This window comes from Acomys russatus, chromosome 3 (genome assembly GCF_903995435.1).
Source record: "Acomys russatus chromosome 3, mAcoRus1.1, whole genome shotgun sequence".
NCBI lineage: Eukaryota > Metazoa > Chordata > Mammalia > Rodentia > Muridae > Acomys > Acomys russatus.
Window position 1 is genome coordinate 61,014,588 of NC_067139.1, and position 13,448 is coordinate 61,028,035.

Genomic DNA, 13,448 nt, shown 5'->3' on the forward strand with positions numbered 1-13,448 from the left:
TTTGGGCATCCACAGTGGTACCCAGGAACACTGCCCTAAAGGAATCTGCTGTACTTCTCAACTTATAAATGGGCATCCATAGGGGTACCCAGGAACACTCCCCTAAAGGAATCTGCTGTACTTCTCAACTTATAAATGTTTGGCTTTACCAGAATGAAAGCATTTTATATTTAATCATTCTAACCAGTCCTTTGTATATACTAACTATGTAATTCTATTCTAAATCATTTCATCTTTAGAAGTTTTATCTAATAATATTTGATAAACCAGTAAACACATAGTTTCTGTTTCAGACTTTTTGTTGTGGCTTTTTTTTTTTTTTCAAGATCACTTTTGAAGAAAATCTGAACTTTTATGCTAAATGTTACTTCTAATAATTTAAGTGTTTTAAACTCTCCATTATTAAGCCTGATCACTAAGCTAAGCTCTTTTTGCTCATTGCAGTGACTTAACTCCTGGTTATTTGGAGACAATGTTAGAGCTTCTAAGATCTGGACTGTCTGCTAGTCCAGACCTGCTAGATTCAACCATCCATCTTCAGTACTCTAAAGAGACAGGTCATGGACAAACACAGAAAAAGAGAGATGTGTTCAATACGGCCATGTTGGGAAAGGGAACAAATGCGGGTCTTAACATGGGGGTGGTGTGCTATAAGTAAGGGTCCCAGTCTCACCCACCCATCGTTGACCTATTATCGTCCTGCCACAGCAGTCCTGCAGAGCTGTCCAGCAGGCTGTCAGAACTGTGTGAGTCTCCTTTGGCAGGCAAGTTCATCTTAAGGGGTAGCAGAGCTTCAGCCTTTCTCTTCCTCCAGCGTGAGATTCTTGGGGAAGTTTTAAGTCTTTGGGGTCCCTTGTTCCAGTATTCTAACGACCAAAAGGAGAAACACAGGTGTCTGTCTTTAGAGTGTTGGCTCTCCCACTAAGATGACTACAGCAGTGGAGAGGAGACTGGGGCCATTCTGAGAACTAAGGCAAAATCATAAACTTGGGAGGCCGAGAACTCCTCTTTGTTTAGGCATGTTAGGAAAAAGTGACAGGAAACAGAGTGGAAGAGCTGTGTTTATTCTGACAGAGGGTTGCTCTCCTTCGTGTTCTTATAATGACTGTCAGAACCTTCAACTTTCAAGAACCTGCCAAAAAATAAATGGAGCTCCCTCATATTGTTGACCTGAAAGGGATTTTCACAAGCTCAGTGCATCTGATTATGCAGGTAATTTGTCAGTTCTTGTATAAGCTTTGTACCTTGGTATTGAATAATGGTTTAGCAACAATTTATAATTAATATCTATCAGGATTTACAGCCTAGGAGTGGGTAGAAGAAATAGCTTCATTAGTCCATCCAGAGAGTGTATAAAATATATTTTTATACATTTATGGAGACTTGAGAGAACCAGCTTACTCTATTTCTGCATGTGGGGCTTGACAGAAGCATCTTCCTTTGTCTTTGCTTCTTTCCTAGGGACATTTGTCACAGATCATCATTTTAGTTTGGCATAGTATTGTATTTAGGGTTTCTCTGTGTAGCCTTGGTGTTCTTGGACTTGCTTTGTACACCAGGCTAGCCTCAAACTCAGAGAGATTCACCTGCCTCTGTCTTCCCAAGTGCAGGGATTATAGCTGTGCACCACCATGCCCCGCCTTGTAGACTTTATTTTTGTCTTTTTTGATGCCTGAGACAACATAAAAGAGATTTACTTTGCTGTTACATTAAGCCTGTGTAACTCATCTGATGGTTTCACAAAGCTAAGAACCCTTAAAAGGCAGGAAGACTGACTGGGCTGATAGCAAAGAAATAAAAATCAGCATATTCTTAGGATATATGGTACTTTTCTGGGGTTACTAGCAAATGTTTAAATATTCTGGCTTAGAACAGAGCTGTGAAATTGGAGACTAGGCCTGAGAGGTCTTTAAGGCCATTTTGTTCTCTGTACTCAGGAGCCAGATAGCAGGAGGGCTGGGGGTTGGGTGTGGCTTCAGTGGCAGTCTGTACTAAGACTTTGTTACAGAATAGAAAAGTCCCTCTTAAAGCTGTGGCTCTTAGACTAACCCCAGGGTCTCATGTAGCTGAGTGTAGTGAGGCCAGGGGGAGGGGACTGCAAAACTGACTCCACGAAAGCAGGAGACCCTGATCAGAAGTATACCGATGATAGTTTTAATTTCTGGTACTTTGTCACAGTGTTCCTAAAATCTACCTAGTGGTCCCATTTCACCTGGATAGAGAAACAGTTATTTATATTGGTTTGAGGGATTTGATTTGCCCAACACCAAAGCAGTTACATCCAAATACTAGAGTTTTTCATTTTTAACTCTCTCCCATATCTGACTCCTTTTCTCTGTTTTCTCTTCTGTCTTGGCTCTAAGAAAAATAAGAATGAGGACAGAAACTTGACAATGGATGCTGTTCTCAGACCATCAGCCAGTGGTGCTGTTAGTGTCTCACTGCTGTGCTGTGCTTTCTCTTATCCTGCAGGCTTACTGTGGCTTTTTCCGTCCTGGAGTTCCTTCCGAGAACCTGTCAGCAGTGGCCACAGGGAACTGGGGCTGTGGTGCCTTTGGGGGTGATGCTAGATTAAAAGGTAAGTTAGTCACTGTAGGGAAAGGCAGTAGCCTGCTGGCGGGGGTGGGAGAGTTTGAAGAGTTAGTCCTTACAGCCCAATTTCTAGTGTTCTGTCATAAGAGACTATAAGAATCTAAGGATAAAAAAGGACTTTACGCTGACTTTTTTTTTTTTTCTCCTTGCTAGGTTTGCAGGAATCCTTGGCTTCAGTTACTATTTCTATGCAGATGTTGGTTCTCTCTTTGATTAACTAGTTCCCACGGTATTTAGCCAAGTATAGAAAGGTCAGGGGCAAAGAAAACTGTAAAACCAACTCTGATGTTTCACAGCAAAGTGCCCACTCCAGCACATTGCTCACTGCAGTGTGGTTTATGGGCAGTGCTATTCACTGAACTCTTCACTCACTCACTAAACAGATGGACCATCTGCCATGCTATGGGCACTGAGAATACAAGGTAACTAAGATGTGGTCCCTCGCTTGACAGTCGCAGCCCGGCATATGAAAGAAAAGTGTAGTAGGCAAATGAGCATACGGTGGCTGATGCTCTGATAAATACAGTGCTGTGGAGCATGGCCTGGGGAAGCTGCGGGGTGACAGACCAGGAGGCAATTGGATACTCAAGAAGGGTGAAACAGGACCAAGCCTATTGGCAAAGCTACCGGTCCTTTACCATTATAGCATCTGCTTGCTTTGAAAGCAGCAAATGTAGAAAATAGCACTATCCTTAACTAAGGATGACTAACCACTGCTCCATTTCAGCCCAACTGCTCTGACACAAACTAGAAGTATCATGGTACAGTTTTGACGCTTAACCTCCTGGAATGAGTACAGGTTAGGGGACAGTCCCCGACATGACTGCCTTTGCTTCAGGCTATTAGCCACAAGGCTCAGGGGTCCCCAGGCCACCTGCATTTTGCCTCATGGTTCCTTCAAGCTTGAAAATTCACTAAAATAACTCCCAGAATTCTTAAGTTCCATACTTTGAGCACACAGGCTACACTTAGGGTAAAGTCTGGAAGACAACTGGGACCTTTGACAACCTCTCCCAATAATGTCAGGTCACCTCTGTCCTTACATGTCTGTATGTTCAACCAGAAAATTCTGCTTATTTTGGTGCTCAGATTGGGTTTTCATGACATTGGCACACTGATTCAATCATTCCCTGTATGACTGAACTCAGTCTGCCTAGAGGTTGTTGTCTTAGTTAGGGTTTCTATTGCTGTGACAAAACACTGTGACTAAAAGTAACTTGGGGAGGAAAAGGTTTATTTCAACTTATACATCCACATTACAATCCATTGGTGAAGGAAGTCAGGGTCGAAACCCAAGGCAAGAACCTGGAGGAGTGCCACTTCCTGACTTGCTGTTGATAGTTTGCTCAGCCTAATTGCTTATAGCACCCAGGTGTCCATCAGTGGTACTGCCCACAGTGAACTGGGTCCTTCCACACCAGTCATTTAAAAAACAACAACGGGACTGGAGAGATGGCTCAGAGGTTAAGAGCACTGTCTGCTCTTCCAAAGGTCCTAAGTTCAATTCCCAGGTGGTAGCTCACCACCATCTATAATGAGATCTGATGCCCTCTTCTGGCCTGCAGGTGTACATGCAGGCAGAGCACTATATACTAAATAAATAAATAAGTAAACAAATAAATAAATCTAAGACAACAACAAAAAGCCTACAGACGTGCCCATAGGACCCATTTGGTGGGGGCATTTTCTCAAAGAAGGGGTTCCCTCTTCTCTTGACTTGGACTTATGTCAAGTTCCCATCAAACTAATCAAGACAGTTGAGGTTATCTGAATCACCTCATTAGTACAATGAAGAATAAGACCAAAGCAGTTCTCGGTGTCTCAGTGGTCCCTCCGGAACATGGCACTAAGAACTACCTGGGAGTTAGCAGGGAACAGGAAGTGCAGGAACAGCACACATACCCAGCTTATTAGAATCCAACAGGTGAGTCAGTCACAGTACCCCAACAGTGAAAAGCTTGTTGTTTGTATTAAGTGCCACAGTCACTATTCTGAAACCCAGGAAAATACCATCATGTATATAAACATCACCTATATTCACTGTCAACATTTTCGTGGCCGTCCATTTGAATAGCTTTGTGAAAAAATTCTGTAGAGCCATTTGACATAAGTGCATTCATACCATAATTCCATCCCACAGCCCCTTTTAAAACCAAAACCATAAGCTTATTGCCAGTTGTTTTAGTGGCTACTGCATACTGTTCTGCTCTGTGTGTCTACACATCACAGTTCAGAGATTCTCTGCTCAGTACATTCGGTTTGCTTGTTATTTTGCCTTAAGTTGCATACAATTACCTTCTTAGTATAAATGTCGTTAAGTAAGATTAACTCCTAGAATATGTGTCCTTTATATTTTGGAGCTTGATGTAGATTGTTTGCTGGAGGTCTGTAGGCTGAGCTCAGGACGGTGAATGTATCAGCCTCCAGCCATTCTGACATTCAGTTTTCATGTCTTTGCACATTTTTGTTTGTGAATTTCTTTTTCATGCCTCCTCCCCTTCTTGAGATAGTTGTTCTTTCTCCGGTCAGTGGTAGTTCCTGGTATGATGACAGCATTTGAGTACACAGAGCACCAGACCAACCCCCAACACTGGTACATTAAAAATACTAGTGTTCATTAGCCTGCCTGTGTGACAGGTATTTTTCCCAGGTTTGGTGGGGTGTTTTTTGTTTGTTTGTTTGTTTGTTTTTTTGTTTTGTTTTTGTTTTGTTTGGCAGGGGGCGGGGGGTGTTTTCTTTTTGTTTTTTGTTTTTTTTTTTTTTTTTCATTTATTTCAGGTTTTTTATGTTAAATGCCATATTGAGTTACATTTTTATGCATCCATATTTTTGTGACATCTTTAGAATAACCTTTCTTGTCCTCTCATTTTAAAGACCACTGTATTTCCTTTAAGTCCAAAACCAAAAATTGCCTGGTACTTTTTTTTTTTTTTACGTTTGAAAGTCAATAAAAGAATTTGTGAGATTTATTTTATGAAATTCTTTATTGTCTTGAATTTGTTTGAGGAAACCTGTTTTTCACTCTAGACTTATTGACCTTATGATAGATACTTCTTTTTTTCTCTTAAGTAAAACAAATGACTAGATTCATGTCATCAATCCAGAAAGCTGGTCTGCCACAGACTGTGGTCTTTTGTGCTGGACAATGGGAAAGCTTTATAAATGTGTTCATTTGTTTCCTTTTCTTTGTGCCTTAAAACTCCTTTCCCACTGCAGCCTTGCTTGCACCATCAGGATAGTGTTCAAAAGCTCGTCCTGTGTGAATCATTTCCTCAGTTACTCCAACTCCCCCCCCCATGCACTTGTCTGAATAGTCAGTCAATTACTAGTCGTGTCCTTCAGTGAGGTGTTGGTTACCCACACCATGATGTCTGAATAGTCAGTCAATTACTAGTCGTGTCCTTCAGTGAGGTGTTGGTTACCCACGCCATGATTTTGTTTAGTGTTGTTTTCTTACTGTGGTGAGCATCATACCTAGGGCCTTTTGAGTGTTAGGCAAGTACTATACCACTGCTTGATTTTTAATACAGAAGATGTAGGGCATTTATGAAATAAAGTATTATACATTAAACTGTTATAGAAATCTGTTGAAATGGAAAGATGTCTTTGAAATATTCCTGCTTTCAGGGAAAATGAACTAACATACCATGTGAATCATTTTCAATATTAAATTAAACATGTAAAACAGTTTTTTATGTTTATCTGTATAAGTTCAAAAAGTAACCAAAATTTCCTCTAAGTGGGTCATAGAGACAAAACACTTTCTTTTTATTTTATGTATTATTTTTGTAACAGCAACAACAACAGAAACTTCTCAAACATTTCATAGAGAACACAGGCATTTACAAATCCTTAACCCTGTATATTCTTAATTAAAAATAGAATAGAGTGTTTTGGGGTGTGTGTTGTCTAATGGTACACAAGTTTCACAGTTTAAAATGATTTAATGTTAGCTTCTCTAGTTGTACATTAGTATAATCTAATCAATTTTTGTTTAATCAGTTGAGAGTTTTAGTTTTTTTGTTTGTTTTGAGACAGGGTTTCCCTACATATCCTAGTGGCAGGACTTGAACTCACTATGTAGCCCAGGCCGGTGTTGAACTCATGATCTTGCCTCACTTCCCAAGTGCTGGTCTTTTAGGCATGTGCCGCCACACCTGAACTATTGTGAAAAAAATATAAAGAGAATATTTTTATCTCTTAATTCATCCACTGTCATTTATTCCAACTACTGCTCAGGCAACCGGTGGCCTTAGAACTAGAAGGACAGAGGGGGCTTTGTGCTGGACCCCGTGAGGCTTATGCCCTCCTACCTGGCTGGGCCCTGTTTTTCTGGAAGACATGGGAAAGTGCCTTTGAATCTGAATTCTCATGGTGTTTCTTTAAGCATTTGGTAGAAAACTTGCTTCAAGTCTTGAATTTTATCTTTTCCCAAACAGGTGATTTGTGATACAGTACTCACGTTATACTGGGCAATAGCTGTAAGCTACAGCTGCCAGGACCTTGCTGTCATGAGCAGAAAGGCTCACAGCTAGAGTTCCCACTTAGCGTTTTTAGACTCTTGTTAAGGGCTTAGGTGATTTATTTGTCCTCGCTTGTATGGTGTCCCTGTCTTTCACCAATGCCTTTTCAACGATAAAACAGTTCATGTGTTTTCTCTCCTCAGTATATCTAGTCACACTTTATAATTTTGTAGATTATTTTGTCTTTTCTCTTTGTGTGGAAGCAGCTTTATGTATTTGCTTTATAAACCTTTTTTATGGTTTTGTTGTTGTTGTTGTTATTGCTGCTGCTGTTATTGCTATTTTGTTTTGAGGTAGAGTCTCACTATATAGCCCTAGCTGACCTGGAACTCCCTATGTAGAACAGCTAGCCCGGAACTCAGAGACCCCCCCTGCCTCTGCTGGGATCAGAGGTGTGTGCTACCACAAAGAACTCTTTTTTGCTTGTTTTGTTGTTGCTGTTTTTAGCAGCCCACCAGAACAGACTATGAGGTAGGCTTCTGATAACAAATACCCCGGGCATCCCTGAACATACATTATCATCTGAGCATGAGGGCCACAAAGAGTCCACTGCAAGAATGTTGGGATAGTCTTACTCAGGGGAGGCTGGGAGAGAATGCAGAGTGTGATATGTTCACAAGTCCTGGGCTCCCTGAGCTGTTTCTAAGTAAAGGCAAGTTCCTTGTTTTCTAGGATTACTGCATTAGAATCAGAGAATAAAGATTATTTCTGCGTAAGCTTCTCTGTGTGACTTAATTATTGCAGATATTTTGGTCTTGAAAAGGTACCTTCTGAAGAGTGTAGAACTTACTCCATGCCTGAAAGATTCTGTCAACAAAACACTCATCCTTCTGATTCATTTAATCTGCACTGGGTCTGGGTGTAGACATGAAAGCTGACACGTACGGTAGTGCCTGGAGATGGTCAGCTTGATGGGATCCGGGCATGTCTGTGATGGGGTTTCTAGTTAGGTTAGTTAAGATGGGAGGACTCACCCTAAATGTGGCAGTACTGTTCAGTGGGCTACATGCTAGGCTGAAAAAAAGGGAAAGCAGCTGAGCACCAGCATTCACCTCTTTCTGCTTCCTGCCTGAGGATCCAGAGCGAGCAGCTGCTCCATGCTTTAGCTGCCACACCTTCCCAACGGTGATGGACCACTGCACTCTCAAACTGCGAGCCAAAGGAACCTTTCTGTCCTTACGTTGCTTTTGTTAGGTGTGTCATCACAACAGTGAGGAAAGAGATGCAGCATTGCTGGTAGAGTTCTGGGCTTGAAGAAAGACTATTTAAAGTAAATGACAAGACTATAAAGGTGGAACTTAGTGATGCCCGTAGTACAGGTGGGGCCACTCAAGACTTAAGAGTAGAAGCCAGGAGACAGGAATGCTCGCTAATGTAAGAGTTGGCCTAGAAGAGTGCTTTTCGGTGTAAACACCATTGTATACCTTGGGGTTTATAAGCAGAACTGGAGACTGTCAGAGCAACCAAGGGTCAGTGAGCACTTAGAAGGTTGAGTTCACTATTTCACATCTATCCTATTTGAACCTTCTTGCCAGAATACACTCCAGTGATGTGAATAAACAGTGTATGGAAACCCTGTGTCTGGCATTTGATAAAGTCTCCTTGGCCTCATGCAGAATTATTTTACCTGCAGCTTTGAAGCAGTGGAACGGCCAAGAGTGTAGGGCTTTGCATCAACTCTCAGCTCCACTGTGCTCTTATGAGGTGTCCTTGGATAGTTACCTAGCCCATCTCAAAATAGCAGTAATGCTAATGACCTTATCCTGGTTCTGTAAAATTAAATGAGCTTATCCTTAGAGTTCAAGGTCCGTGTTAGCAGGCACTGCTAATATTACATGTGGATGGCCTCAGACACCACTGGTGGCATGATATTTCATTCTCTGACAGCTCTTTTAGTGAGACAGGGTCTCTGTGTAGCACTGGCTCTCTAGGAACTCAATATGTAGACCAAACTAGTTCTCCCTCCCTAGTGCTGGGATTAATGGCATGTGCCACCACACCCAGTGCCATCTTAACCATATTTGCTTGGTTCATTTTCTGTAACAGGACATAGTAAATTGTGTTTTCAGGTTATTCATATTTGTTTGTGTTTTCCTCATAGTGTAACATGGTTGCCAAAAAGAAAATTAAAACCAAGCTCCCTACAGGTTAATTTAAGTGATTACTTTGGCACCTATGCATGCTCGAGCTAGAACTGTGTGCTTTTATATTAGATTTGGCATCTGTCCACACATCCCATTAAATTTATTCTGGTCTAACTTCTGATGCAAGAGAGTTCACTTAAAACATGAGGTTTGATTCTATAGTTTTCAAAGACCGTGGAGATGCTGTAGACAGTGGATCCTGCAGATAGTGCCATTTAAAATACGGGAGACGTAACTTATGGTTAGGAGCACTGAAGGGACCTGGGTTTAAGTCCCAGCGCCCACATAGCAGTTCACAGCTGTCTGTTAACTTTAGTTTCAGGGGATCCAACACCCTCACACAGATACACATGCAGACACAACACCAATGCACATAAAAAAAAAAAAAACTTTGCCAATGACTTAACAATGTATTTAATGTCAAGATTAATTTATTTTCCTGGAAATTTCATTTGTGTAGGTACAGTCTTAGCATCTGATAGAGGTAGAAAAATTTTAACAGTAATTAGGGAATCCTAACAACAGAGTTTCAAAGGATCATCTGGTTCAATTCTATTTTGTAACTGAGAAAAAAATTGAGACCAAGAGAGCTAAGCAAGTGGCTGAGTACAGCTAGCAGAGCCCAGGGACTGACGTGGATCCCCGTCTCTGTATCCTTACTGGTCCGCACATGCCTGTGCAGTAGGATAATCAGAGCTTCTCATTCTCTCTAAAAGGTAAAATATCCTAAGTTTTGGTAGAGGAAGATGACAGTTCATTAGTTTCCATTTTTTATATGCACTTTAAGGTTAATTAGAAACCTTTTAAAACTGGTGTTCTGAAGCCTTAATGTATGCATAAGTTGGTTGAACAATTTTAATTAAAACTTACCTTTGTTTTCAAATTAATTACTTTCAACATTCTAAGATTAATGAGGCCTAGTCATGGTATCTCCCCAGTTGTTGATATCAGTAAACACGGTTTAAACAGCAGGGAAGCACTTACAGTATTCTAGAACCTCACATGCATCGTCAAAACTAATAACAGGTAGGCATGATACTGTACTCTTCTAATCCCAGCATTCAAGCACGTCACTGAGGCAGAAGGGTTGTGAGTTCAAGGCAAGCCTGAACATACATGATTGTATTTCTCTTTCCTTTCTTCTGTACCCTCACTATGCCAGATGACCTAATAGATAATAAAGCTAGCCTTTTCTCTCCAGCTAGAGTCCAGGACCGGATGCAGCATTTAGTTATGTGTTTTAACCTATTTTAGGCTGGAATATTTCCGAAAGTGTTTTACAACATGCTTGAAGTATACGGTGTTTCTCGAGTCTGGGATTGGGGTTACACCTTCTCAGATGACTGCAGCAGTGGGACTGCCTGGAGGCTCTTGGTGGCTTTGGACACCATGATGGCCTCCATTATGACTACCCAGGTCAGGTGTTGCACAGTGGTTCCAGTGGATAGTTACTGAGGTCTCTCCCACCCTTTGTTAGCTCCTAATGGATCTGTGAGAAGACACTGCAAAGCAGAACTTCCCCTAGAGATCCCTCTCTACTCTCAGTAATGTTAAAATTGTTGGTTTGGAGTGTAAAATACCAGTATACTCTTAAAAATCATAACTATAGAAGAATATCCTTCACAATGTTTTATTATTTTCCCGCCTTCTCTTTTACAAGGTAAACCATAAGGACATTTGTTGTTTCCAACTTCAGTTTCGTTCATATTCAAAATAAATCTATCTGTTGAGATAAGAATTGAAAAGAAACTTACTTTCTAGAAACACTTCAGGTTCAGAGCTCTGTGGCTCTGGTTGGAGACAGTGGTTCCAGAATACCAAGGGCTTACTCATCCTCAGTAACCCTGACTCCACATGGCAGGGACAGAGAGGTGTGAGTGCTGGAGGCCTGCAGGTGTGCTTAGTAGTAGCTTCTGTGGGGGAATGCTGGTTGAAATCAGTGATAGACAGCCTCAGAATCTCCAGATAGGGCTGAGATACAAAAGACCAGTGAGTGTGTAATGAGACAAAATTATTTAATTGAGCAAACAGAAAAATAGTTCAAGATTAATAAAAATAATTATATATACTACCTCCATCCCTTGGTTTGGCTGCTTCAAGTGAACTTTCCTTTCTTTGTAGCTGCAGTTGAATGTTACTCTCCAAAGCATGAGCCACAAGTTGGACAATTTCTGTCATCTTATGTTCACCATACCTAGTAACATACGCATTGAGTTTGCCAATCCTTGATCTAGCAGAAAGCTGTAGCATGTCAGCTTCTGTAGCTGGGTGAAGGCGCTAAGGGTGTGTTGACAGGGAGTGCCCTGACATAACAGCCTGCTCTCTTTGTTGCAGCCTTAATACAGATACTGGCAGCTGCCGCAGCTGAACGTGATGTGGTTTATTTCACCTTTGGGGACTCTGAGTTGATGAGAGACATTTACAGCATGCACACTTTCCTTACTGAGAGGAAACTCAATGTTGGTGAGTAGGAGATAGTCTTGACACTTGTGTACCGTCCAGAGAGAGGGAGCACTTGCTAAGTCTGGACGGATCATTGTAAGAAGGGCTTAGCTGGGCTAGGAGAGTGACAGCGCTCTTCAGCAGGCAAGTTCTGCAGAGGTTGCTCTTTGTTTTCTGGCAGAATTTCAGTCATGATATTGACGTAACCTTGTCATCCCAGAGTGAGGTCTCTGGCCAGGCATGGTGGTGTGTACCTATAATCCCAGCCAGTTGGGAGGGTCATTAGTTTCAGGCCAGCCTGGCATAATAGTGAACCCAGTCTCAAAAAGGGGGTGAGGGATAGGGAGGAAAGGTAGAAAGCTAGAATTAATGTCCGTTTTTACTTTTCTTTATGAAAATCTAAAGGGGGTGTGGGGCATACAGAGTGTATATTTAAAATACATGTGAGAGGAAGGAAGGCATAGAGAGCGGGGAGTGGAAGCTATAGTCAGTCCTCAAGTACTCGATGTGTTAAATTTATGAGAATGCAGTGTGCTCATCATGTGTGCTGCTCCCCTGGGAAGCTCGGTGTATAGCTGGGCTGCAGTGAACTCAATAGAGAAAACATGGACAGCCCACCGCAGTCATAGCCTACATTAAAGTATCTTTTGAATGTTAGAGTTTATGTCAGGAAAGCCTTCTAGGCATTAGAAAGTCATACTATATATTCAGAAGCCAAACCTGAGCTTACACTATATAAAATAAGTTAAAATAACAGTTTGGTTTGTTGGGATTTTTTTCCCCCTCAACATAACTTAATGTGCAAATTGCTTTGGCCTTTCACTCTCTAGGAAAAGTGTTTAAGTTGTTGCTACGATACTACAACGAAGAATGCAGAAACTGTTCCACTCCTGGACCAGACATCAAGCTTTATCCATTCATATACCATGCTGTTGAGTCGAGTGCAGAGACTACTGACCCGCCAGGACCAAAGACAGGGACCTGAGGAGCCAAGTGACTAGGACTTCCTCTCCCCTCTGAGAGACGTCCTGTCTGAATGTGGGCGTGATGTATGGACTGACTTAATCTGATATAAATGTGTATATAATCCACATTTGTAATCGAGATGCAGTCTCTTCTATATATGCAGCTGTCATTTGTACATCTGAGCTCCCTTCGTCCTGATTGACGTGGCATGTTTTCTTCCACTTTTCTTCTCCTTCAGTGTTTATTCTTTGATTTTTCTCTTCTTTATTTTGCCAGTCAGATTTCTTGGGAAGCCCCATGAAAGTTGCACTCAGCTTTTAGGTCGCCTTCTTCCTGTCTGTGTATTATCCCAGGCTGCCTTGGTGGCTAGCAGATGTCATTGCGCCTGGAGGAAATTAAAAGCCAGAACTCTCAAGTGGAGTTTGCTACAGGTGTCCCTGTGATCCTGTCACTCCCAACCCTTGTTAGGCTTGTGTTGTCTACATTTTGAATTTTAATAGTTAAGAGTTGAAGTTTTTCTTCTGTTACTTACTTTTTTTTTTTTTTTTTTTTTTTTTTTTTTTTTTTTTTTTTTTTTTTTTTCTTTCTTTCTTTCTTTCTTTCTTTCTTCTGTTACTTAATGCCAGTACCTTAGGCTAAAACTATTTTCTATTTAAGACAGGCTGGTTTCTGGTTACTCTTTTGTTTTGTTTTTTGTTTTTTTTTTTTCATCCTTTTCCACAGCTCCATTTCTATTGGCACATTTTAGAAGCTGGCCAAGAGGAAAGAAAATGTAGACTAG

General features: G+C 41.3%; 1 protein-coding gene across 3 annotated transcripts in view; it reads left to right on the top strand.

Annotated features, from left to right (window-relative positions):
* Parg (poly(ADP-ribose) glycohydrolase) overlaps positions 1-12,915 on the top strand; it is a 104,152-nt gene extending 91,237 nt beyond the window's left edge. For all 3 annotated transcript variants that reach the window (XM_051141768.1, XM_051141761.1, XM_051141766.1), the window contains exons 16-18: positions 2,473-2,578; positions 11,594-11,722; positions 12,532-12,915. In XM_051141768.1, the coding sequence (XP_050997725.1) occupies positions 2,473-2,578; positions 11,594-11,722; positions 12,532-12,686 (390 nt within the window). In that variant the 3' untranslated portion in view covers positions 12,687-12,915. The remainder of the gene's footprint in view (positions 1-2,472; positions 2,579-11,593; positions 11,723-12,531) is intronic.
* The last annotated feature ends 533 nt before the right edge of the window (positions 12,916-13,448 follow it).